The sequence below is a fragment of the Podarcis bocagei genome, assembly GCF_964188305.1.
Source record: "Podarcis bocagei genome assembly, chromosome: 14".
Lineage (NCBI taxonomy): Eukaryota > Metazoa > Chordata > Lepidosauria > Squamata > Lacertidae > Podarcis > Podarcis bocagei.
In genome coordinates, this window is record NC_138139.1 from 55,409,224 (window position 1) to 55,432,564 (window position 23,341).

General features: G+C 48.0%; 1 protein-coding gene across 1 annotated transcript in view; it reads left to right on the forward strand.

Annotated features, from left to right (window-relative positions):
* Positions 1 to 23,341, forward strand: part of LOC308573626 (coronin-7-like) — a 108,442-nt gene that overhangs the window by 610 nt on the left and 84,491 nt on the right. Inside the window, exons 2-6 of the mRNA XM_081170751.1 lie at positions 3,451 to 3,547; positions 12,683 to 12,757; positions 17,320 to 17,390; positions 18,337 to 18,520; positions 20,952 to 21,028. Of these exons, the coding sequence (XP_081026877.1) occupies positions 3,451 to 3,547; positions 12,683 to 12,757; positions 17,320 to 17,390; positions 18,337 to 18,520; positions 20,952 to 21,028 (504 nt within the window). The remainder of the gene's footprint in view (positions 1 to 3,450; positions 3,548 to 12,682; positions 12,758 to 17,319; positions 17,391 to 18,336; positions 18,521 to 20,951; positions 21,029 to 23,341) is intronic.

Consider the following 23,341-nt stretch of genomic DNA (forward strand, 5'->3'; position numbering starts at 1 on the left):
TTCCCCTGCCCAGGGCGGCGGCGGCAGCAGCAGCGGGGGCGCCCTCGGGGTTAACCCCTTCGGAGCCGCGGCCGCCGAAGAGGTGGGGCGCCTTCGGGGCGTCGGCAGCCGCGCTCTGGGCGTGGGTCACAAGACGCGCCTTGCGGCTTCCGCGGCTTCCGCTCTCCCTTCCCCATCCTGTGCACAGCGCAGCTGCTCTCCGGTCTGCAGCCGGCTTCCTCCTCGGGGGCCAAGGGGGGAAGGTGGCGCCTGCAGAATCGGGGGGCGGGGGGAGGAGCTTGCCTTGGGCTGAAGCCCCGCCTCCTTTCCCTCCGATGGGATGATGATGATGATCATAGCATTGTAGAGTTGAGAGGGACCCCCGGAGTCATCTAGTCCGACCCCCGGCAAAGCAGGAATCTCAGCGGAAGCATCCGTGGCAGACGCCCACGCAACCTCAGCTTCAAAACCTCCCAGGACGGAGAGTCCCATAGATCATGTACAGTTGGAAGGGACCACCAGAGTCATCTAGTCTAACCCCTTGCAAAGCAGGATGGGGGGGCAGGAAACCCCCCCAGGAGCTGCTACTTTGCCTGCGATCTGGGGAGTGCCGCAGCCTTGCGCCCTCTCTCATCTGCTTTGGGCAACCCTGGGCAACCCGTTTCCATTTGCCCTCATCCTGAGTGGAGGGGGGGGGTCTGGATCCTGAGCCTCAGGCCTTGGCCCAGCTAGTCCACGGGGGGGGGGGTCTCTAAGACAGGCGGTCGTCTTGGGCTTCTTTCCTCGTCCCCTGCTGCTCTTAGACAGGAGCTTAGAGGCTGGGAAAGTGGACGTGAAAAGGCTCAAACAGCTTTGAAATTCTGTGCTTATTTTAATAAGAAGTGGTGTTCCTGCAACAGGGTGCTGAGCCCAGGATCTTCTGCATGCAGTGCAGGTGTCCTCCCACTGGGCTGTGCCCCCTCCTTAAGGGGAAGCATTTTGGGGTGGCCTCCAGGGCCCCGCCCACAAACCAGGCAGATGTTTGGGTGTCCAGGAGGCCCCCAAAATTGTGTCACTTTTTAGTTTGCGCAGAGCAAAGTGGCTGGCTGTGAAGAGCACAGGCCTTGGGAGGGAGCCCCCTTACAGTCTTGGGGGCAGCCTGAGCCCCCTGCCCCCTTCCCTCTGCCCCCTCTTGCGGGTCTAGGCGGCGACCCTCTTGCATTTGATGCCTCATGCGGTTCGGACTGTGAGCTCTCTGCAGGGCCCCCTGTGTGGTGGCACCAGCAACGCAGCATGGATGACTTCTCCGGGCTAAAGGCCAGAACCGGATGAATGCCCTGAAATTTCAATGATTGCAGGAATTATTATTAATAATATAATATAATATAATATTGCAGAACCAGGGAAATGTCAGGCTTTCTGTTGCCTGGGCAACCTCCTCTGCCTGCTGAAAGTGGGAGCACTGCTTGCCTGGTGTGTGTAGCAGAAGTTGCATGAAAGAGCCTATTTTTAAGCGGAATAAAACCAGGCAGCCAACAAGCCTCCCTTTGTGTTGCCGCTGTGCAGTTTTTGAGGGCTGCTGCTGGAGAGTGAGCGCCAAAGGGCAGGTGGGCAGAGCTGGGGCATGCGGAGAATTCCCGCGCATAATCTCAGTGTCATTTTTTTAACCCACTTTTCGTCTTGAAGCAGCCACCCCCCCCAAGTGTCGCTATGGTGTGGAGCACATGGCGCCTTCTCAAGCAGCTCCCACAGGTCTTCCTGGTCCTTTCTTCATAGGAAGGGAGAATTCTGGGAGTTGCAGCTTCTCCCACCACTCAGATCCAGTGATGGGAGAAGCTGCGTTTGCTACAATTCTTCCACGTCAAAGTTTGAGGCTTTGGAATTTGGCCACAGAAGCTGCGCACACGTCAGCCTTGACTTGGTTCCCCTCTGCTCTAGGAACATATAATGTAAGGCTTTAGTCCTCCCTGTTGAGCATCTGCCTGGAGCACCATCCACCAGGGAGCTGCAGGGAGGGATGTGGACGGAGGAAGAAGAAGTTCTGGGAGCTCCGTTGCCTGGCAGTTTGTCTTCCTCTCGTGCAGTTTGGGGTGGAGGAGACCACAGGCAAAGGGGAGGGAGGGCTACCTTCAGATGTCTTCTAAAAGTCAGATAGTTGTTTATTTCCTTGACATCTGATGGGAGGCTGTTCTACAGGGTGGGTGCCACCACCGAAAAGGTCCTCTCCCTGGTTCCCTGTAACTTGGCTTCTCGCAGGGAGGGAACCGCCAGAAGGCCCTTGGAGCTGGACCTCAGTGTCCGGGCTGAACGATGGGGGTGGAGACGCTCCTTCAGGTATACAGGACCGAGGCCGTTTAGGGCTTTCAAGGTCAGCACCAACAATTTGAATTGTGCTCGGAAACGTACTGGGAGCCAATGTAGGTCTTTCAGGACCGGTCTTGGCGGCCACTCCCAGTCACCAGTCTAGCTGCTGCATTCTGGATTAGTTGTAGTTTCCGAGTCACCTTCAAAGGTAGCCCCATGGAGAGTGCATGGCAGTAGTCTAAGCAGGAGATAACCAGAGAATGCACCACTCTGGCGAGACACTGCGCAGGCAGGTAGGGTCTCATCCTGCGTACCAGATGGAGCTGATAGACAGCTGCCCTGGACACAGAATTGACCTGTGCCTCCATGGACAGCTGTGAGTCCAGAATGACTCCCAGGCTGCGCACCTGGTCCTTCAGGGGCACAGTTGCCCCATTCAGGACCGGGGAGTCCCCCACACCCGCCCACCTCCTGTCCCTCAAAAACAGTACTTCAGTCTTGTCAGGATTCAACCTCAATCTGTTAGCCCCCCCCCATCCTCCCAAAATGGGCCGCACACTGCACACATGTGTTGGAATGTACACACTGGCTCTCTTCCCGGCTGGGATAAGGACAGAAGGACTCACGGATTGCACTAAGCACATGGGGAGGTGCACTGCTCCGTTGGGCATGTCCTTTCCACTTTCGGGTGCCTGGTAATAGTTGGCAACCCCTTTGCAAAAGCTCACAGTCTTTCCTCTACTTCCCTGTGGGGGGGCGGCCCTCTGCTTTGTAATAATAGTACTACTACTACTACTAATAATATATTTATACCATGCCCATCTGGCTGTGTTTCCCCAGCCACTCTGGGCGGCCCCCAACAGAATATTAAAAACACGATAAAACATCAAACATTAAAAGCTTCCCTATACAGTCTTTGATTTGGGACGGGCGCAGGACCCCTCTCTGGCCCCTGGGCTTGGGGTGCAGATGCTTTTCCTCCTCTGACTCTGCAAGAAGATCCCTGCTGCTCTGCAGGAACGAGAGAGGAAGCTGCAGTGTCTCTTTCCCTCTCTTACTCCCAGCTTTGGTTTGGGGGAGAAGGATGTGGCAAAGCTGTAGGTGGTTCCCTTTCCCCACTGAGCTGTGGGGCAGGGAATGGCTCTCCCCCTCCCTTCAGCTGGGCCTTCTCTCTCTCCTGTGTTGCAGGCCTGGATTGGAGACCTCCGAGCCGGCTTCCCGGCTGCTTCGGCGAACCACATCAAGGCTGGCGGCCGCTGGATCGCCTTCCACACAGACTCGGCAGGTAAGCTGTGGGCGAGGCGAGGCCCTGCCCTGCCCTGCAGTGGGTGGCTCCACTACTCTCCGTGGGGCACGCTTGCACGGTGCACTTCGACCGGGCAGAGAGGTTGCGCCAACCTGTGCAGGCATGTGGGAACTGTTGAGAACTGGCACCTGGCAGCAGGGAGAGTCCCAGTTGCACGAGGATGGGAAACTCCTTGGGAGGTCCAGTTGCCAGGGGATAAGGCATCCCCAGGAGGCTCGTGAAAAGGAGGAAGAAGAGGAGGAAGGGATGGGTGTGCCACCTTGCCATTCCTGCTTCCTGCCGCTGCTGGTGGGCTTGGGCTTCCCTTCATGCCCTACCCTCTCCCAAAGGTTCCTGCTTGCACCTCCCGGTGTCTCCAGGCCTTAGAAACTCTTGGGAAGAGCAGGAGAGATGCCTGCCCCCTTCGCCTGAGGAGCTGGGGTTGGAGAACTCTTGTCCCAAGGGGACTCACCTGGACTGGGCACCGTTGTAAGGCAGGGGTGCAGAACCTCATTTCAGGGGTGCTGAATGCAGCCTTGCCGGCCTCTCATTCTGGAGCTCATGGCCCCTCCCTTGCCAGCCCTGCTGTATCCCCAACCCCCAAGAACACAGCCTTGAATTGAGAAAGTTCCTCTTCCTTGCCTGGGTGCAGCAAGGGTGTAGAAACCTCTGGCTTTCTCTGCAGCCAGAGGTTACACACAGGCCTGATTTGCGCCAGTTGCATTGCCCAGTGCTTTTCCCCCTAGGGGTACGCATACCCCTAAACATTTTGTGAATCTTAAGTTTGGCCTCATTGAGGGGAGGTATTTCAATACAGTGGTACCTCGGGTTAAGTACTTAATTCGTTTTGGAAGTCTGTACTTAACCTGAAACTGTTCTTAACCTGAAGCACCACTTTAGCTAATGGGGCCTCCTGCTGCTGCCATGCCGCTGGAGCACGTTTTCTGTTCTCATCCTGAAGCAAAGTTCTTAACCTGAAGCACAATTTCTGGGTTAGTGGAGTCTGTAACCTGAAGCGTATGTAACCTGAAGCGAATGTAACCTGAGGTACCACTGTATGAATAGGAAAATGAGAGTACCCCTAAACATTTTTTTAAGAAAAAATGCTCTGGCTCTGCCCTCTTTGGCCTCCGGCCTCACCTGCCCTTGGCGTGTGGCCCTCAGAAGTCTGTCCTTAAGGGAATGCGGCCCTCTTGCTGAGGAAAGGCTCTCCTTAGCACCACCAGTCACCCTGCTTCCTGGGGCTGGATGCCCCTTCCAGCCACTGGCTGTGCAGAATCCAGAGGTCCCTTCTGGGACAGGGTCCGCAGTGCCCTTTGTGGGCTCCTTCAGTCGCTGGCAGAGGCCTGCAAGGGGCTGCCTGCGGTGTTAGAAATGAACCAGGCGCGTTTTGCGACTGCTGTGGGTCCCACTGCGACCACATGGAGATCTCCGCATGCCAGGTTGGCAGCTGGGGAATGCAGAATGTCACTTAGAGAAGGATCTGAAATATTTACCTTGTTTTATTCTGGGTTGTTTGATTTGATGTTTTAATGTGTTGTAAACCACTATGAGATTTGTTCTTTAAAATACAAAGAAGTAAAGAAGCAACCACTAACACCCAGGCCTAAGGTGCCAATTGGCGATTAGATTATATATAGAGAGTTTGTATTATTATTATTATTATTATTATTATTGTTGTTGTTGTTGTTGTTGTTGTTGTTGTTGTTGTTGTGTTGTTGTTGTTGTTGTTGTTGTTATTATTATTATTATTATTATTATTATTATTATTATTATTATTATTAATGTACAGCAGTACCCTGGTTTAAGAACAGCCCTGTTTACAAATGATTTGGTTTACAAACTCCGCAAAACCGGAAGTAGTGTCCCGGTTTGCGAACTTTACCTCGGTCTAAGAACGGAAGCGGAACGGTGGAAGGGCACCGGCAGTGGGAGGCTTCATTAGGGAAAGCGCACCTCAGTTTAAGAACAGTTTCAGTGTAAGAACAGTCTTCCAGAATGGATTAAGTTTGTAAACCGAGGTACTGCTGTACCGCCCTATACCTGGGGGTCTCAGGGCAGTTCGCAGAATATGTGCGAGAAAGAAAATTCAGTGTAAACACAATACATAGCTTTACACTGTTGATACTGTTGTGTTGACACAGATATAGCCACATGACTTACCAAGATGAACAAGACAGGAGTCTAGCTAAGTTGCCTGTGAGTTGCAATGTGCCAACACAGTGTGTGTGTGTTTGTGTGTTTTTCTAGAACATCGGGTTGGAGAACTTCCCCATGGACATGCCTTGAATCTTCCCAGTTGTGTCCCATACAATGACTTTGTTTCTGGGGACGGTGGCTGTTTCCTGCAGGACATTTGTGCAGCTTCTATTTTTTTTTTTTTATAAAATTTTTATTGGTTTTACGAAATTTTTAAAGAACAAACAAACACTTAAGAAAACAAACATACACGTATAATTTCATAACATATTTTCATAAACCTCTTTTCTAAGACTTCCCCATACCCCCCCTTTCTGCATCCCAATGTCCATAATTTTATAGCAACTCCCAATTGTTACTTTCCAACCTTCATCATCTTAGTCATCTCTATATTCTAACCTTATGTCACTGTATCCCTTTGTTCCTAAGAACCAAAACACTCTAACATTCATTAAGTTTATAATAGTCCTTAAGATATCTTTTGAATTTTCTCCATTCTTCTTCCGCTGTCTCTTTTCCTTGATCACGGATTCTGCCTGTCATCTCTGCCAATGTCATATAGTCCATCACTTTCATCTGCCATTCTTCCAGAGTGGGTAGATCTTGTGTCTTCCAATACTTTGCGATGAGTATTCTTGCTGCTGTTGTAGCGTACATGAAAAAAGCTCTGTCCTTCTTTGACACCAATTGGCCGACAATGCCCAAGAGAAAGGCCTCTGGTTTTTTAGGAAAAGTACATTTAAGTACCTTTTTCATTTCATTATAGATCATTTCCCAGAAAGCCTTAATCTTCGGGCATGTCCACCAAAGGTGGTAGAAGGTACCTTCAGTCTCTTTGCATTTCCAACATTTGTTATCGGGCAAATGATAAATTTTTGCCAGCTTGACTGGGGTCATGTACCACCTGTATACCATTTTCATAATGTTTTCCTTTAAGGCATTACATGCCGTAAATTTGATACCGGTGTTCCATAACCATTCCCAGTCATCTGACATAATGTTATGACCAACATCCTGTGCCCACTTAATCATGGCTGATTTGACTGTTTCCTCCTGTGTATTCCACTTCAGCAACAAGTTATACATTCTAGATAAATTCTTAGTGGTAGGTTCTAACAATTCGGTTTCTAATTTTGATTTTTCCACCTGGAAGCCGACTTTCCTGTCCTGTTTAAAAAATTCCATTATTTGACGGTATTGAAACCAATTTTCCACTTTATGTTTCAATTTCTCCTGGCTTTGTAATTTGAACTTATCTCCATCCTGTTCTAAGATTTCCCAATACTTCGGCCATCCGACCTCCATATTGAGTTTTTTCACAGCATTAGCCTCCACTGGTGACACCCATCTAGGGGTTTTATTTTCCAATAGATCTTTATATCTTATCCAAACATTGAACAATGCTTTTCTGACAATGTGATTTTTGAAGGCACTGTTAACTTTATCATACCAAAGATATGCATGCCAACCAAAGGCGTTATTGAAACCTTCCAGGTCCAAGATGTCTGTATTCTCGAGGAGCATCCATTCTTTGAGCCAGCAAAAAGCTGCTGCCTCATAATACAATTTTAGGTCCGGCAGGGCAAAACCCCCTCTTTCTTTAGCATCTGTCAGTATTTTAAATTTAATTCGGGGCTTTTTGCCCTGCCAGACGAATTTCGAAATATCTTTATGCCACCTCTTAAAACATTCCATCTTGTCAATAATCTGCAAGGTCTGAAACAAAAATAGCATTCTAGGCAATACATTCATTTTAATTACTGCAATTCGGCCTAACATTGACAGTTTCAAATTTGACCATATTTCTAAGTCTTTTTTAATTTCTGACCAACATTTCTCATAGTTGTCCTTATACAAATTCTGATTCTTGGATGTTAGATAAACCCCTAGATATTTGACCTTTTTGACCACAGTCAAACCTGTTTCCTCTTGAAATTTCTCCTTTTCCATATCTGTTAGGTTTTTCCCTAAAACTTTGGTTTTTAGTTTGTTCAACTTAAATCCAGCTACCTGGCCAAACTGTTGTATTATTTCTAATACCTTTTTCGTACTAGTGTTTGGCTCTTGCAAAGTCAATACTAAGTCATCTGCGAACGCTCTTAACTTGTAATGTTTAGCTCCGACCTGCACACCTTTAACCTGCTGGTCATTTCTTATCATATTCAGCAAGACCTCCAGAACTGTAATAAAGAGTAATGGGGAAATCGGGCACCCCTGTCGTGTTCCTTTTTCTATCTTAAGCTCCTCAGTCACCACATTATTTACAATCAGTTTGGCCTTTTGTTCAGAATATATTGCAGCCATACCATTCTCAAAACCCCGGCCTACCCCCATCCTATGCAGATTCTTCTTCATAAAACTCCAAGAAATATTGTCAAAGGCTTTCTCCGCGTCCACAAATATCAATACTGCTTTAGTGTTTATATTCACCTCTAGCTTTTCCAGAATGTCTATAACATTCCTTACATTGTCCGCCAGGTGTCTTTTAGGGAGAAAGCCTGCTTGGTCCTTATGAATCATCTCCATCAAAACTCTTTTGAGTCTTTTTGCCAAAATGTCTGCAAAAATTTTGTAATCCACGTTAAGCAATGATATTGGGCGGTAGTTCTTGAGTTGGGTCTTTTCAGTCTCTGACTTTGGTATGAGTGAAATGTATGCCTCTTTCCACGATTCAGGTGCCCTTTTTCCTTCAAGGATCTCATTACAAACTTCTCTTAATGGTTGAATCAACCATTCCTTCAGCGATTTGTAGTATCTAGAAGTCAATCCATCTGGTCCCGGAGATTTGCCCAGTTGCATATTCTGAATGGCAGCCTCTATCTCTTGTTCTGAGATTCTCTGGTTCAAATCCATCTTACTTTGCTGAGAGATGTTTTGTAGTCCATATCTTCCAAGGAATTTGTCTATATCTTCTTCATTTTGCGGGCCTTGAGTATAGAGTTTTTTGAAATAACTTAAAAAGCAATTTCTGATTTCATTGGGTTTAGATATGTTCTTTCCATCCACCTCTAGACTTGTAACTGTATTTAGTTTCTGCCTTTTCTTCAATTGCCATGCCAAAAGTTTACCACATTTATTTGCTGATTCAAAAGTTTTTTGCTTCATTTGCTTTATCTTCCATTCAATCTCTTGGTTCATCAATTCCATATATTGGGTTTGATATAACTTGATCTCTCTTAAAATGTCCTGAGACTTTGGTTTGGTTCTTAATTTCCTCTCTCCTTCCTTTATCATTTCCAGGATCTTCTCTTTTTTCTCATTTTGTTTTTTCCTCTTTATTGAATTTTGTTGAATCAAAAATCCTCTCATAACCGCTTTACTTGCATCCCAGATCACTCTTTTCTCCACGTCGGTCCTCAAATTTATTTCAAAATAGTCTTTTAGGGTCTTTTGGGCCTTCGTGAGAATCTCCTTATCTTGAAAGATGGTGTCATTCATTCTCCATCTAAATTGACCAGATATTGTGGGTTTCATCTCCATCTTCACGGCGTTATGGTCGGAGCAAGTTTTTGGACAGATTTCCACTTTCTTAATCTTTGGAGCCAGTCCACTAGTAACCCAAATTTGGTCAATTCTGGTCCAGGTCATCATTGCTTGGGAGAAAAAGGTTCCCTCTCTCTCCAGAGGGTTCCTTGTTCTCCAAATGTCTATCAAGTCCATATTTTCTGTCATTTCGAAAAAAGTCTTAGGGAGTCTCCCTTCTTTAGTGACTGTTAGTCTTTGTGCCTTGTCCATATTAGTGGAGACCACGCCATTCATGTCTCCCATGATTATCATATTATAATCCAAATAGTCCGTCAAGGTTTCATGAAGTCTCTTAAAGAAGTCAGATTTGCCTTCATTTGGTGCATAAATTCCAACAACTAAGAATTTTTCTCCATGTACTTGTATCTCCACAGCCAGATATCTCCCTTGTTCATCTTTAAATATCATTTTTGGAGCCCATTTCTCCTTCACATATATTACAACTCCTCTCTTCTTAACTTTATCTGATGAAATAAATTCTTGTCCTAGCCTTTTATTTGAAAGTAATCTCCTATGGGCTCTGGTTATGTGAGTTTCTTGTAAGCATATCAAGTCCAATTGTTCTTTATTCAATATATGAAATACTTGTCTTCTCTTCAAAGGCCCATTGAGCCCATTACAATTCCAACTAAGGAATTGCAGAGCCATCTTGTTATTTTCTTAAGACTCCTCCAACAGCTCCAAGTTGTTGCTCTTCTTCTGATGGTAATGATTTTTGTCCAGGCAAGAGATTCAAGATGTCCAATGCTCTCCTCTGTTCTGCAAGTACGTCCACAGTCCCCTTCTGTAAATCCTCCTGGTATCTTGCCAAAAATTTGTCTTTGTCTTGAATTGTCTTTATTTTCACTTTCTTTGCCTTGTAGTCAAATGACAGTCCTTGTGGGAACTCCCACCTAAAGCGAATAGTGTTCTTCTTTAGCAAGAGAACCAAGTCCTTGTAAAAGTTTCTTAAGTCCAAAATGTATTTTGGGATGTCTTTAAAGATCTGTACAGCTGAATTTCCAATTTGCAGGGCCTTTTCGAAGTGTAATCCTAGTATTTTGTCTCTTTCCTCCTTGGATCTGAGTGTAATCAAACAGTCTCTCGGTGTCTTTCTATCTTGCTTTTTACCCAATCTGAAGGCAGTCGTGATTTTAAATTCGTCTTCCTCAAGGTCCCAACAATCCACAAACTCCCGTGTCAAGTATTCCACAAGGCTATCTCTTTCGTTCTCCGGAATCAGTCTTAATTTTAAATTTCTCTCTTTCCTCTGTAACTCCCACAAGGCCAATGTTGCATCATGCTCATAGACCTTCTTGGCAAGGGGCTCTAGCTTCTCCTGTGTCTCTCCGGCAGTGGCTTTGGCCTCCTCGGCAATTTGGCGCGTGGTGGCGTTCTCCTCTACCAATCTATTTATAGATTCTGTATTCTGATTTAATCTTGCTGATATTTCTGTTAATTTTTGTGTGTTCTCTGAAGTCTGTTTTGTCAAAGACTCCAGGGTTTGGTTTATCTTGAGCAAGGCCTCTGTCACAGCTTCCATAGAGACGGCTGCTCCTTTATCTTGACCTGTTGTTCCTGCTGATCCGGCTGTTGCGCCTGAGATTGAACCTCTTTTCTTTGCCTGTTGCAGCTGCAGCTGTTGTTGTTGCTGTTGTTGCTTGATCTTGGCTCTTGTGACTATCTCTTCTTGTGGGCCACTCATGTCAAGGTCAATTCCCACGGGATTTGTTCTCCCTTGGAAAATTCCACTGTCTTAAGCCGTGCCGAACTTACTTTATCCTCTAGAGGGAGCAAATCAAAATGGCCATAGAGCAAAATTTCCAAGTACCAAAACAAAGGAGACAGTCCAAAAAGTGAGAAAAAGGGAAATAACACAGTCCAAGCCAATGTTACTAAATACTTATAACTTCAAATTGCCACAGTTGCCCAATTTATACTGTTTCTTCTTGTGATATACAATAGTCAGGCAGTGTAGAAACTTTGTATCAAAGTATCACCTCACAGGGAAAAGTCAGTTCAGTGTACTAAGAAGGCAGACCGTTTCATACATTCAAACAGATGAGACAGCAGATGTTTTTTTCCTCCAAATAAGTCATGCAGTTAATGGTCAGATTCACCTCCCCTCTGCCCTGCTTGCTAGAGGGGAGATCAAAGGTTTAAATGTCCGGTCTAGCTGATCAAAAGACAGATTTAAACGGATGCAGGCTTAAAGTTCCGTTGCTTTCGCTTTCATGCAGTCGGGGGGAGGCAGACTTCCTTTGTTTAAATCTCCCCCGTTTTTAGCCCAATTTTTAGAAATGAAAGAGTCCCGGTTATTTTTCAGTTCTTACTCACGGGGAATCAGTCCGAATTTCTTTTCAGGAAGGAATCGGCGCTCTCCGCTTATGGCGACGCGGCTTCACTTCGCAGGCTGGGTAGCGACTCTCAGCACCGCGCTCACTCCCGATGTCGATCCGTAGCCTTTAAAAAGGCTCTTTCACGGTACCGGGGGGCGCGAAGGTGCCCACCGAGTCTCCTTGTTCTCAGGCTTCAGCGCCTGGGATTTTAGGGGTCCCCCGCTCGCCGTAGCGGGTAAGACCCGAACTTGCGAAGCAGTCCTTCTCCGGAGCTCGGAGCTAGGACCGCCATTAAGCGCTGGCACCGACCGGAAGTCCATTTGTGCAGCTTCTAGCACAGGCTTCCTCAACCTCAGCCCTCCAGATGTTTTTGGCCTACAACTCCCATGATCCCTAGCTAGCAGGGCCAGTGGTCAGGGATGATGGGAATTGTAGTCTCAAAACATCTGGAGGGCCGAGGTTGAGGAAGCCTGTTCTAGTATCATGCCAAAGGTTATTAGTGAAACCCAAAAAGAACTAAAAGGTGTTGAATGTTCTCTTTAAATTTGAAGGTTCATTACTGTTCCACAAGATGTGTATTTCTTTAAAGGCCAGAGCAAATAACGTGACCTAGTTTTACAGCTGTGAAGAAGTATAGCAGGTGCTGTTAAGTTATGTTAATTAAGCTGTTGGGTATAGTATATAAAGAGCAGCACCTAGCTGTCTCAGTACCCTGGTGGATAGGTTGGTGGTTGGGTCATGCTTACTGATATTTTGTAAAAGGAGTTTTTGTTATACAAACCTAGCACAAGTTATTTTAGTGTTCCTTGTAATGTGTGGTCTCCCCAGCACGCCTTCTGTAGCGCAACTAACCTGCAAATAGCCAACAAAAGTGAAATTCTGTTTATTGGGGATGCGTTAAAACCCAGTTTACTGCAGTCTTACCCCGCATAGAAAAAAACTAGCAATGTTTGTTGCCTCAACGTCTCCCATTAGGACTGGGAGAGTTCCCTGTTTGAGAATCCCACCCCCTTCATGTATTGCACCCATCTGCCCCCCCCCCATTGCATGTATCTGGTGTCCCTGTGACTTGTCTTGTTCCTTCCCCTTCCAGGTGTGCTGGGTCTTGTGCCCTTGGAGAGCCAGAAGAGATCCCAGAGGGTTGTTTCGCAGCTGGGCTGCCACTCAGGTGAGCTTGGCACCTGGGCAGGGCTGGAGCCTGCCTAGGTGGGACGATGGGGTGAAGTTGGGGTAGGCGAGGCACCAGCTTCCTTTTCAGAAACTTCGTTAAATTCATGCCGCCGTTACATAACAGAAACGTGAAGGTGCCGTCGGAGATTTACAGCAAACGTAAATAGTTTACCAAATGTTACGCTTGTGATGATAAATATACAATGGATTTGACTGTATTTCTGTGCCGCTTCCGTTTCACGCGAATCCCAAAGCGGCTTAATAAATAACAGCAACAAAACATTACGAGCGTAAATCATATAATATAAATAACAAAACATTGGTGAAACAATTACGATCTGCTATCAGCAAACCAGCAACTAAAAGAACAGGCTGATCATCACAAATACAGCAAAAGTCATAGAGTCATAGCCCCCTGCAATGATATAGTAAATTCTGCCAGTTTATAGGTACCTGAGATTCATATTTCCTGCCCTGAAATCCCCACCTCCTCTTAGCTCGTGTGTCTCCAGGTTCCCCTTGTTCCCGGCTTCTCCAATTCCCTCCTTTAAGCCTGGCTGTTATTTTGAGAGGGTTCAGTCCCAGTTAAGCCCCAGTCGAGAGAGGGGCACAAGCAGGGAAGAGACTCTTGCTCCCTGCCTGCCTGCCTGGGCGCAGGATGAGCCCTGCTCTCCCGAGGCAGCTGGCACGAGTCTCCCGCTGCCGGCTTGCATCTGCCGCAGGCCTGTGGAAACGGAAAATGACGCAGCGACCTACTTTTCCTGGGGAGGCCAGATGCCTCAGCCAGGCGGCTGATTTCTGTGCCAGGTCCACCCCCCCCAACCCCACTTGCGCTCGAGATGGAAGTTGTTGTTGTTGTTATTATTATATTATAGCCCGCCTTTCCCCCTGACAGTCGGCTTACAGATAAAAATGAGAGCAGCTCAAAACATCGGAATAAAATGTTTTTAAAAAATTAAATATTGAGAGAAGTAAAATTATGCATGCATTTCTGGGGTGTGAGGCCGGGCAGTGTGCCTGGAGGTCCTGGGCTGGCCAGACGACAAGGCCCTGCTCCCGGCTGCGCTGATGTGGTCCAAAGGAAAGCAGAGCCAGACTCTTGGCTGCAGGAGTTGCCAGAAGGAGGTGTCAAGGGCATCATCCAACCGTCTTAGGGACTCCAGATTTGTGTAGGGTTTAATCCTGAGCCTTTTGTTTCCACAAATATGTGCCACATATGTTTATTTATCTGTAAATCTCCCTCGGCCAATAAAGCGAGATGAGTGCTGCAACCCCAGAGTCACCCGCGACTGGACCTAATGGTCAGGGGTCCCTTTACCTTTACCTTTAAATCTATTAAAAGCATGAAAATAATTACAATAAAAGCAGCACGGCACTAGCCCTTGCGGTAAGAGCAGTCAGATCCCAAAAGCCTGTTGGAACAAGAAGGCTTTCACCTGCCGGCAGAAGGACAAAGAGGAAGCCAGTCTGGCTTCCCTAGGCAGGGAGTTCCAACGTTGCCTGGGAGCAGCCACCGAGAAGGCCCTGTCCTGCATCACTACCAGGCATGCCTGGAAGGGGAGAGGGATGGAGACAAGGGTCTTCCTCAAAGATCTCGCAGGCTGGGCAGATTTGTATGATGGAATATGGTCTTTCAGGTCACTTGGACGGACTTCAGCCATGGAAGGTTTTATAGGTCATAAACCAATACAGCCGTACCTTGGTTTTCAAACAGCTTAGTTCTCAAACGTTTTGGCTCTCGGACACCACAACCCTGGAAGTGACTGTTCCAGTTTGCAACTATTTTCGGAAGCTGAACATCCGGCGGGGCTTCCGCCACTTCCTGCAGCCAATCAGAAGCCGCGCTTTGGTTTCTGAACATTTTGGAAGTCGAACAGACTTCTGGAACGGATTCCGCTTGACTTCCAAGGTACGACTGTACTTAGAATTGTGCCTGGAAACAGACCGGTAGCGAGTGCAGCTTTTGCAACAAGGGGGCTGGCTGTTTGTTCCCCATAAGGCAGCTCTGCTGTAGGGATGCCATATTGCAGAAAGTAAAAAGCAGGGCACCCCAAAAGTTGTTGACAAAGTGCTGCCTTTCGGAAATCCCCCCCCCTTTGAAATCCCTGTAATGTCTGGGAAAATCCAAGTGTGTGGCAACCCTATCCTATGATAGGGCACCTGAAAAGGTGGTTTTTTTGTTTGCTTTTTAAATACCTGTGTTTCTGCTTGAAGCCCTGAGAGTGTGCCTGCCGCTTCTTGCAGAAGTGGGCCTGAGCTGTGCTCTGCAGATGCAACAACAACAACAACAACAACAACAACAACAACAACAACAACAACAACAAATTTTATTTATACTCCGCCCTCCCTGGCCAGAGCCGGGCTCAGGACGGCTAACACCAGTAAAATTACAGTAAAAACATAATAGGAAACCCCCCCCCCCAATTTAAAATGCAGGTTAAAATGCAATTTAAAATGTAGCCTTATTTGAAAAGTAGCCCATAGATCAAAACCATAAGGGGAGGGAAACCTAAGGGTCAGACTGAGTCCAAACCAAAGGCCAGGCGGAACAGCTCTGTCTTGCAGGCCCTGCGGAAAGATGTCAAGTCTCGCAGGGCCCTGGTCTCTTGGGACAGAGCGTTCCACCAAGTCGGGGCCAGTACTGAAAAGGCCCTGGCCCTAGTTGAGACCCATCTAACCACCTTGCGACTTGGGACCTCCAAAGTGTTGTCATTTGTGGACCTTAAGGTAACCTCCGTGGGGCATACCTGGAGAGGCGGTCCTGTAGGTACGTGGGTCCTAGGCTGGGTCTTACTGCCTCCTCCTGCAAAATAATGCAAATGGAACCTCTTTTCCCTCTGCGTTCTCCTTGGGAGGGATAAAGAGGCTTGCATACAGTTCCTCTTCTTAAATTTCTCCTGCCGCTCTGGCATAAAACGTTGACCTGCAAACAGGGAGCTTTTGCCCTCGATGCCCAGAAGCCTCTAGTGAGGGAACGTTCCCACCCACCCCCACCATTTATCTGCTGGGCTTAAACCCTCCCACCTCACGTGGCTCTGTCCTGCGTGCCAGTGTGGTCTAGTGGTCAGAGTGTCGGACTTGGGTTCGAATCCCTGTTCAGCCACGAAGCGCAGCTGGGCGACCTTTGACCACTCGCTGCCTCTCAGCCTAACCTACCTGGCAGGGTTGGGGTAAAATGAGGAGGGAGAGAACCACATGTGCTGCCTTGAGCGACTTGGAGAAAGAGGCGGGAGGTGCATTCTCTAATTAAATGAACGCTGTATGGCATGCAGTCTTGAACCTTGTTGTTGCAGGCGACTTTCTTCAATTGACCATTTCAGCCGGGATATTTAGGGCCACTTTTAATGGTTCAGAATATCTGCAGCTGCTGGTGCCCATCCGTTACACAGGTTTATACAGAGGCATCCCCTCTCCTCAGCTTTACACCTCAGTAGAAATTAAGTGACGTTCTCAGAGGCAAAGCAGGTCTCCTTTATCAGAGCTGTCTCAGCAAGAGCAGAAGGTCTACTTTCTATCAGTGTGGCTCAAGGCTGAATTCTTCCCGCGCAAACGTCCTTGGCGCATTCTTAATGCAGTTGGAGGAAGCAAAGTCTCCTAACAATGTCCTCTCAAACCCTTTTCACATCTCTTCTTTATCTGTAGGGATCGCAGTGTGTACGCGTCAATACGTTGACCCACTCAACGTATTGTCTTAGAAGAAACACGATTTTAAATGGTTTCCCTGGCCTGTTTTATCTCCGCTGTATCCCACTTGTAATAAAGTTTTGCTAAAATTGTATTCTGCAGGATGAACTGTGTGTGGATTATATATATATATAGAGAGAGAGAGACAGAGAGTGTGAGTGTGTGTGTGTGTGTGTGTGTGTGTGTGTGTGTGGTAAATATTTATTTATTTATTGAATTTATATACCACCTTATACCTCGGGGGTCTCATGTTCACAGAATAAAATCAAGATATAAAACCACAAAATACGGTACATAATAAAAATAAAAACAGCAACCCAATAAGTGGACCTCTGACCGTTAGGTCCAGTCGTGGCCGACTCTGGGGTTGCGGCGTTCATCTCGCTTTATTGGCCGAGGGAGCCGGCGTACAGCTTCCGGGTCATGTGGCCAGCATGACTAAGCCGCTTCTGGCAAACCAGAGCAGCGCACGGAAACGCCTTTTACCTTCCCGCTGGAGCAGTACCTATTTAACTACTTGCACTTTGACGTGCTTTCGAACTGCTAGGTTGGCAGGAGCAGGGACCGAGCAACGGGAGCTCACCCCGGCGCGGGGATTCGAACCACCGACCTTCTGATCGGCAAGTCTTAGGGTCTGTGGTTTAACCCACAGTGCCACCTGCATCCCAACAACCCAGTAGCCCCCCCAAATACATTTTGTTTTGTGTTGTTACTTGATGTATTGCATTCATCAACCTTTGCAAGGTTGCTGACGCAACATCTGTACTACTGAAGACCTTTTTTCTTATTCTGTACCTTGATGCTATTCTGAAAATAGTTAACAATATGCAAAGAAGAAGAAGAAACATGATCTCTCTCTCTCTCTCCCCCCCCCAGATGTGGTGACAGATTTTGACTTCTCTCCCTTTGACGAGCAGCTCTTGGCCACATGTTCGGCCGATGAAGTGGTGAGTGCTCAGGGAAGGGGTCCTCCTTTGGCAGACCCCCCCAAGACCCTGGGAGGTTGTAGAGGAGACCCTGCCAGGCTCCATCTGTGAGTGGGGGGCTGAGAGAGGAAATGACCCCCAAGACCTTTGCCCAATTGCTGCTGCTTCTGGAGAGGGCTGTGGGCCTGGAGGGGGGGCACACTTGGGGCAAGTCTGGATTAAGGGGGTTGGGGTCCTTGGCACAATTCCCACAGTAGGACCCCCCCCCCACTTCCCCAGAAAAGGAATGCATGGAGTCAGGTGCCAGTAAATACATCTCAAGGTGGTATTATTACCGTTTTATTAAATATAGAGTCCCTAGGACATACAATTGACTGTCACACCTCTCTGGGAATTGTAGCACCATGATGGGAGTCTCCTAACAACTCCCAGAAACTATAACAAACTAAAGTTCCCAGGATTCAAGCCAGGGCTGGATTTAGGTTTGGTGAGGCCCTAAGGTGCTGAAAGTAATGGGGCCCAGCTGTCCTTTGTCAACAACAAATTGTCGCTGTTTTTTGTGTTGAATATATGCTATATGGTAATTCATAGGAGCCTACACAACACAAAACACTGTTGCTGGAAGTAGGTTTTATTTTATTTCTTTTTTAATCTTATATTTTGGAAATGTACATCCAGTTTTTCCCCCTTTAATTTTTTTGGGGGTCCCCCAATAGTGTGGGGCCCTAAGCTATAGCTTGTTTAGCTTATACGTAAATCCGGCACTGATTCAAGCCATGGCCGTTTAGAGGAGTATTAATACCACTTTATAAGTGAAGATGGGGCATTTGTTTTCTCCATCCCTTGACTGGAGAGGTCTGCTTGGCTTTGCTGTGGTTCCCCCATATTGCTGCCCCCCCTGTGGGTTGGGGTTCATCTTCTCCCAGGGTGACGGACGGACCTTTGCTCCCGGCCTCTTTCTCTGCAGGTGAAGGTGTGGCGCCTCCTGGACTCTGGCCAGGACCTCTCGTCTTCCCCCCACATTGCCCTGGGGCCGGAGGGCCGGCCGGTGGACCTTCTCCTCTTCCACCCCACGGCAGACAGCATCCTGGCCAGTGGGGCCCAGAAGGCAGTGAAGGTTTGGGATGTGGGGCATCGGCAGACTCTGGCAGGTGAACTCCGCAGTGGGGGGCACTTTCAGGTTGGGGGTGTTATATGAAAAAACTGCTCCTTTTCCCCTTATGGGATACCCAGGCGCTGCATTCTGGATTAGTTGTAGTTCACCTTCAAAGGTAGCCCCACATAGAGCGCATGGCAGTAGTCCAAGCGGGAGATAACTAGAGCATGCACTACTCTGGTGAGACGGTTTGCAGGCAGGGAGGGTCTCATCCTGCGTACCAGATGGAGCTGGTAGACAGCTGCCCTGGACACAGAATTGCCCTGCGCCTCCATGGACAGCGGTGAGTCCAAGATGATTTCCAGGCTGCGCACCTGGTCCTTCAGGGGCACAGTTGCCCCATTCAGGACCAGGGAGTCCCCCACACCTGCCCACCTCCTGTCCCCCCAAAACAGTACTTCTGACTTGTCAGGATTCAACCTCAATCTGTTAGCTGCCATCCATCCTCCAACCGCCTCCAGACACTCACACAGGACCTTCACCGCCTCCACTGGTTCTGATTTGAAAGATACTTAGTTCCTGAATCTCTTGCGCATACTGATAACTTTGCTCAGCTTAACAGATACTTGTCAGACTGTATGTGCAGGGAGGTGTAAGCCCCTACAGTCCAAAGACCATTGGAAAGCTTTTCCCATTTCCTTCCTCCTTGCAGAGAAATATTTGAGGTCAATTTGGGAGGGTCAAAATGGCTTCAGGATTGTTCTCCTGTACTATTTCAGAAACATGGTTTATATTCAGACGTATGCGTTTGCCTTGTGCATTTATGAACATTATATATAGATATATATAAAACCTTAGAATTCCTATAACGGGACTGGGAAGGGCAGGAGGACGGCTTGTCTCCATTGGTTGCTTTGCGCCAACTCGGGCTGTTTGCCCCTCTAGCCCAAGACTGCCCACCCAAGCTGGCAGTGGTGGCTCTCTGGGGTAGCCTCAGGCCGCCTTTCGCACCCGCTCCCACTGGTCTCTTTCAGCTGAAGAGGGGCACTCTGCGCTTCCCAACAAGTCTTCTGCTAAATATTCTGAATTTATTCCGAATATTCTGTCAGGAATTGTGGGGGGTTGGGCTCGATGACCCCTGGAGGTCCCTTCTAACTCTGCTTGGAAGCAGAATAAAGAGAAAGGGAGCTACAGTGTAGAGGTGCATCGTGGCAAGCTAGCTGAGCATTGCCCTTTGCTTCCCTGGCAAAAGGGGGCGGTGTGGGGTGTCACAGGGAGCTCAGGGGTGGGATTAAAAACCCCTTGTGCCCCCCTTTCCCCTTTGTTTCTCTGAGCAAACAGATGTTGGGGGAAGAGGTCAAGGACGAGCCTTTCCCAACTGTTGCCTTCCAGCTGTTTGGAACTACAACTCCCATCAGCCTCAGCAAGCCCTGGTTGGGGCTGGTGGGAGTTGTAGTTCCAAAACACCTGGCAAGCACCAGATTTGCATTTCGGGTGAGATGCTGGGAGGAAGGGGCAGGCGGTGTTTGTCACCCCAGGCCAGGAATGTTGTGTGAACAGGAAGCGGGAATCACAAGGAGGCCCTGTTGCCTAGCAACCGGCCACAAGGTCTGCAAGCTCCAAGCAGAGGCCGCCTCGACTCTGGGATGGAATTACTGTTCCCGAATAGCAATTCCTCCTTCTCAGCACAATGCAAAACCTTGTACTCCTCTCCTTGCAGCCCTGGGAGCAAGATGATTTCCTTCAGGACAGAAACGCATCCCACAGTAGGAGATGGCCTCTGACTGAATAATAATAATAATAATAATAATAATAATAATAATAATAATAATAATAATTTATTTATACCCCACCCATCTGGCTGAGTTTCCCCCAATCGAGTGTTAAAAACAATACAGCACTAAATATTAAAAACTTCCCTAAACAGGGCTGCCTTCAGATGTCTTTTAAAGTTAAGATAGCTGCTTATTTCCTTCACATCTGAAGGGAGGGCGTTCCACAGGGCAGGCGCCACCACCGAGAAGGCCCTCTGTCTGACTAAGTGAAACATCCTAATAATAATAATAATAATAATAATAATAATAATAATAATAATAATAATAATAATAATAATATTTATTAAAACAATTCTTTATTGCAAAATAGCATTTTATGCTGTTTTTTGTTGCATTAATTAAGTGTTTTACATTTGTTGCTAGCCGCCCTGAGCCCGGTTTTCTGAACCGGGAAGGGCAGGGTATAAATAAACATTTATTATTATTTATTATTACTCCAGAGGAGGCTGACAGCAGCAAAAAGCAGATGTCGGGGAGGGCAGTGATGGCCTGCCTCTTCCTCAGCCTCCTGGAAGCATCATTATCTGTGGGTGCAGGTCATATTGCACTTTGCTGCCCTGTTATTCTGCCCGCTCTCAGGCCGGGCGATCAGGTTGCTCCATGAGTGGCGCCTGCCAGGAACTTTATCTCATCTCTTATCTTTGCCTGCAGAGCTGGAGCCTCACGATGACCAGGTCCAGAGTTTGGCTTGGAAACCTGATGGCTGTCTGCTGGGCACGTCCTGCAAGGTGCGTAGTAGACCAGGTGCTGGGGCTCAAGGGGCCGGTGTGTGTGTGTTTCTGTGTGAAGCTGCCCTTCAGGTCAGCGGGTGGCGGTCAAGTGATCCTCCTCGGGCTCCAGCCGCTGCGCCGTGACCCACTTTGCTCCTGCTGCGATGCCAGGCATGTTGCTGCTGCTGTTTCTGACCAAGAAAGGTCTGTGGCCAGAAGGAGCAGCTGGAAGAAATACCGTATTTTTTGCTCTATAGGACGCACTTTTCCCCTCCAAAAATTAAGGGGAAATGTGTGTGCGTCCTATAGAGCGAATGCAGGCTCCTTGGCTTCAGCGATAGCCTCCGAAGCGCAGAGGGAGCGCTCCCACCGTGCTCCGGAGGCTTCGCGTTGCTTTCGCTGAAGCCTGGAGAGCAAGAGGGGTCGGTGCACACCGACCCTGCTCGCTCTCCAGGCTTCAGGGATAGCCCTGAAGCCTTCGGAGCACAGTGCAAGTTCCCGCTGCGTTCCGGAGGCTTCAGGTTCCTTTTGCTGAAGCCGGGAGAGCTGCGCAGCGCCCCTTCAGCCAAGTGGGAGGAGAAATAGAAGGGGCTCCGTTTCTCCTGCCGCTTCGCTGAAGGGGTGCTGAGCAGAGAGGGGGAGAATTATTTTTCCTTGTTCTCCCCCTCTAAAACAAGGTGTGTCCTATGGTCGGGTGTGTCCTATAGAGCGAAAAAATATGGTAGGTGGAGCCAGCAAAAGGGACTCCGCTGCTTCCACAGATCTCTGTGCTGTTCTGCGCCCCCTTTGCTCCTGCCCTATAGAGTGTGGCACAGTGGGAGAGCCCACGCCCTGGGTGACTCTGGGCCAAGTCATAGAATCATAGAATCATAGAATCCTAGAGTTGGAAGAGACCACAAGGGCCACCGAGTCCAACCCCCTGCCAAGCAGGAAACACCATCAGAGCACTCCTGACATATGGTTGTCAAGCCTCTGCTTAAAGACCTCCAAAGTAGGAGACTCCACCACACTCCTTGGCAGCAAATTCCACTGTCGAACAGCTCTTACTGTCAGGAAGTTCTTCCTAATGTTTAGGTGGAATCTTCTTTCTTGTAGTTTGGCTCCATTGCTCCGTGTCTGCTTCTCTGGAGCAGCAGAAAACAACCTTTCTCCCTCCTCTATGTGACATCCTTTTATATATTTGAACATGGCTATCATATCACCCCTTAACCTCCTCTTCTCCAGGCTAAACATGCCCAGCTCCCTTAGCCGTTCCTCATAAGGCATCGTTTCCAGGCCTTTGACCATTTTGGTTGCCCTCCTCTGGACACGTTCCAGTTTGTCAGTGTCCTTCTTGAATTGTGGTGCCCAGAACTGGACACAGTACTCCAGGTGAGGTCTGACCAGAGCAGAATACAGTGGCACTATTACTTCCCTTGATCTAGATGCTATACTCCTATTGATGCAGCCCAGAATTGCATTGGCTTTTTTAGCTGCCACGTCACACTGTTGGCTCATGTCAAGTTTGTGGTCAACCAAGACTCCTAGATCCTTTTCACATGTACTGCTCTCAAGCCAGGTGTCCCCCATCTTATATTTGTGCCTCTCATTTTTTTTTGCCCAAGTGCAATACTTTACATTTCTCCCTGTTAAAGTTCATCTTGTTTGTTTTGGCCCAGTTCTCTAATCTGTCAAGGTCGTTTTGAAGTGTGATCCTGTCCTCTGGGGTGTTAGCCACCCCTCCCAGTTTGGTGTCATCTGCAAATTTGATCAGGATGCCCTTGAGTCCATCATCCAAGTCGTTGATAAAGATGTTGAATAAGACCGGGCCCAAGACAGAACCCTGTGGCACCCCACTAGTCACTCTTCTCCAGGATGAAGAGGAACCATTGATGAGCACCCTTTGGGTTCGGTCAGTCAGCCAGTTACAAATCCACTGAGTGGTAGCATAGTCAAGACCACATTTTACCAGCTTCTTTACAAGAATATGATGGGGCACCTTGTCAAATGCCTTACTGAAATCAAGGTAGGCTACATCCACTGCGTTCCCTTCATCTACCAGGCTTGTAATTCTGTCAAAAAACGAGACCATCCCTCAGCTGAGCCTACCTCACAGGGCTGTTGTGAAGATGACCTTTAGTAAATAAACAAGCAGTATCACGCCACTTTAGGCAACCACGGCTCTCCCTGCCCCCCAAGAATCCTGGGAACTGTAGTTTTTTAAAGGAGCTGAGAGTTGTTAGGAAACTCCTGTTTCCCTCACAGAGCTACAGTTCCCAGAGTTGCCTGGGAAGAGGAATTGGTTGTTAAACCAGTCTGAGAATCATAGCTCTGCGAGGGGAACAGGGGTCT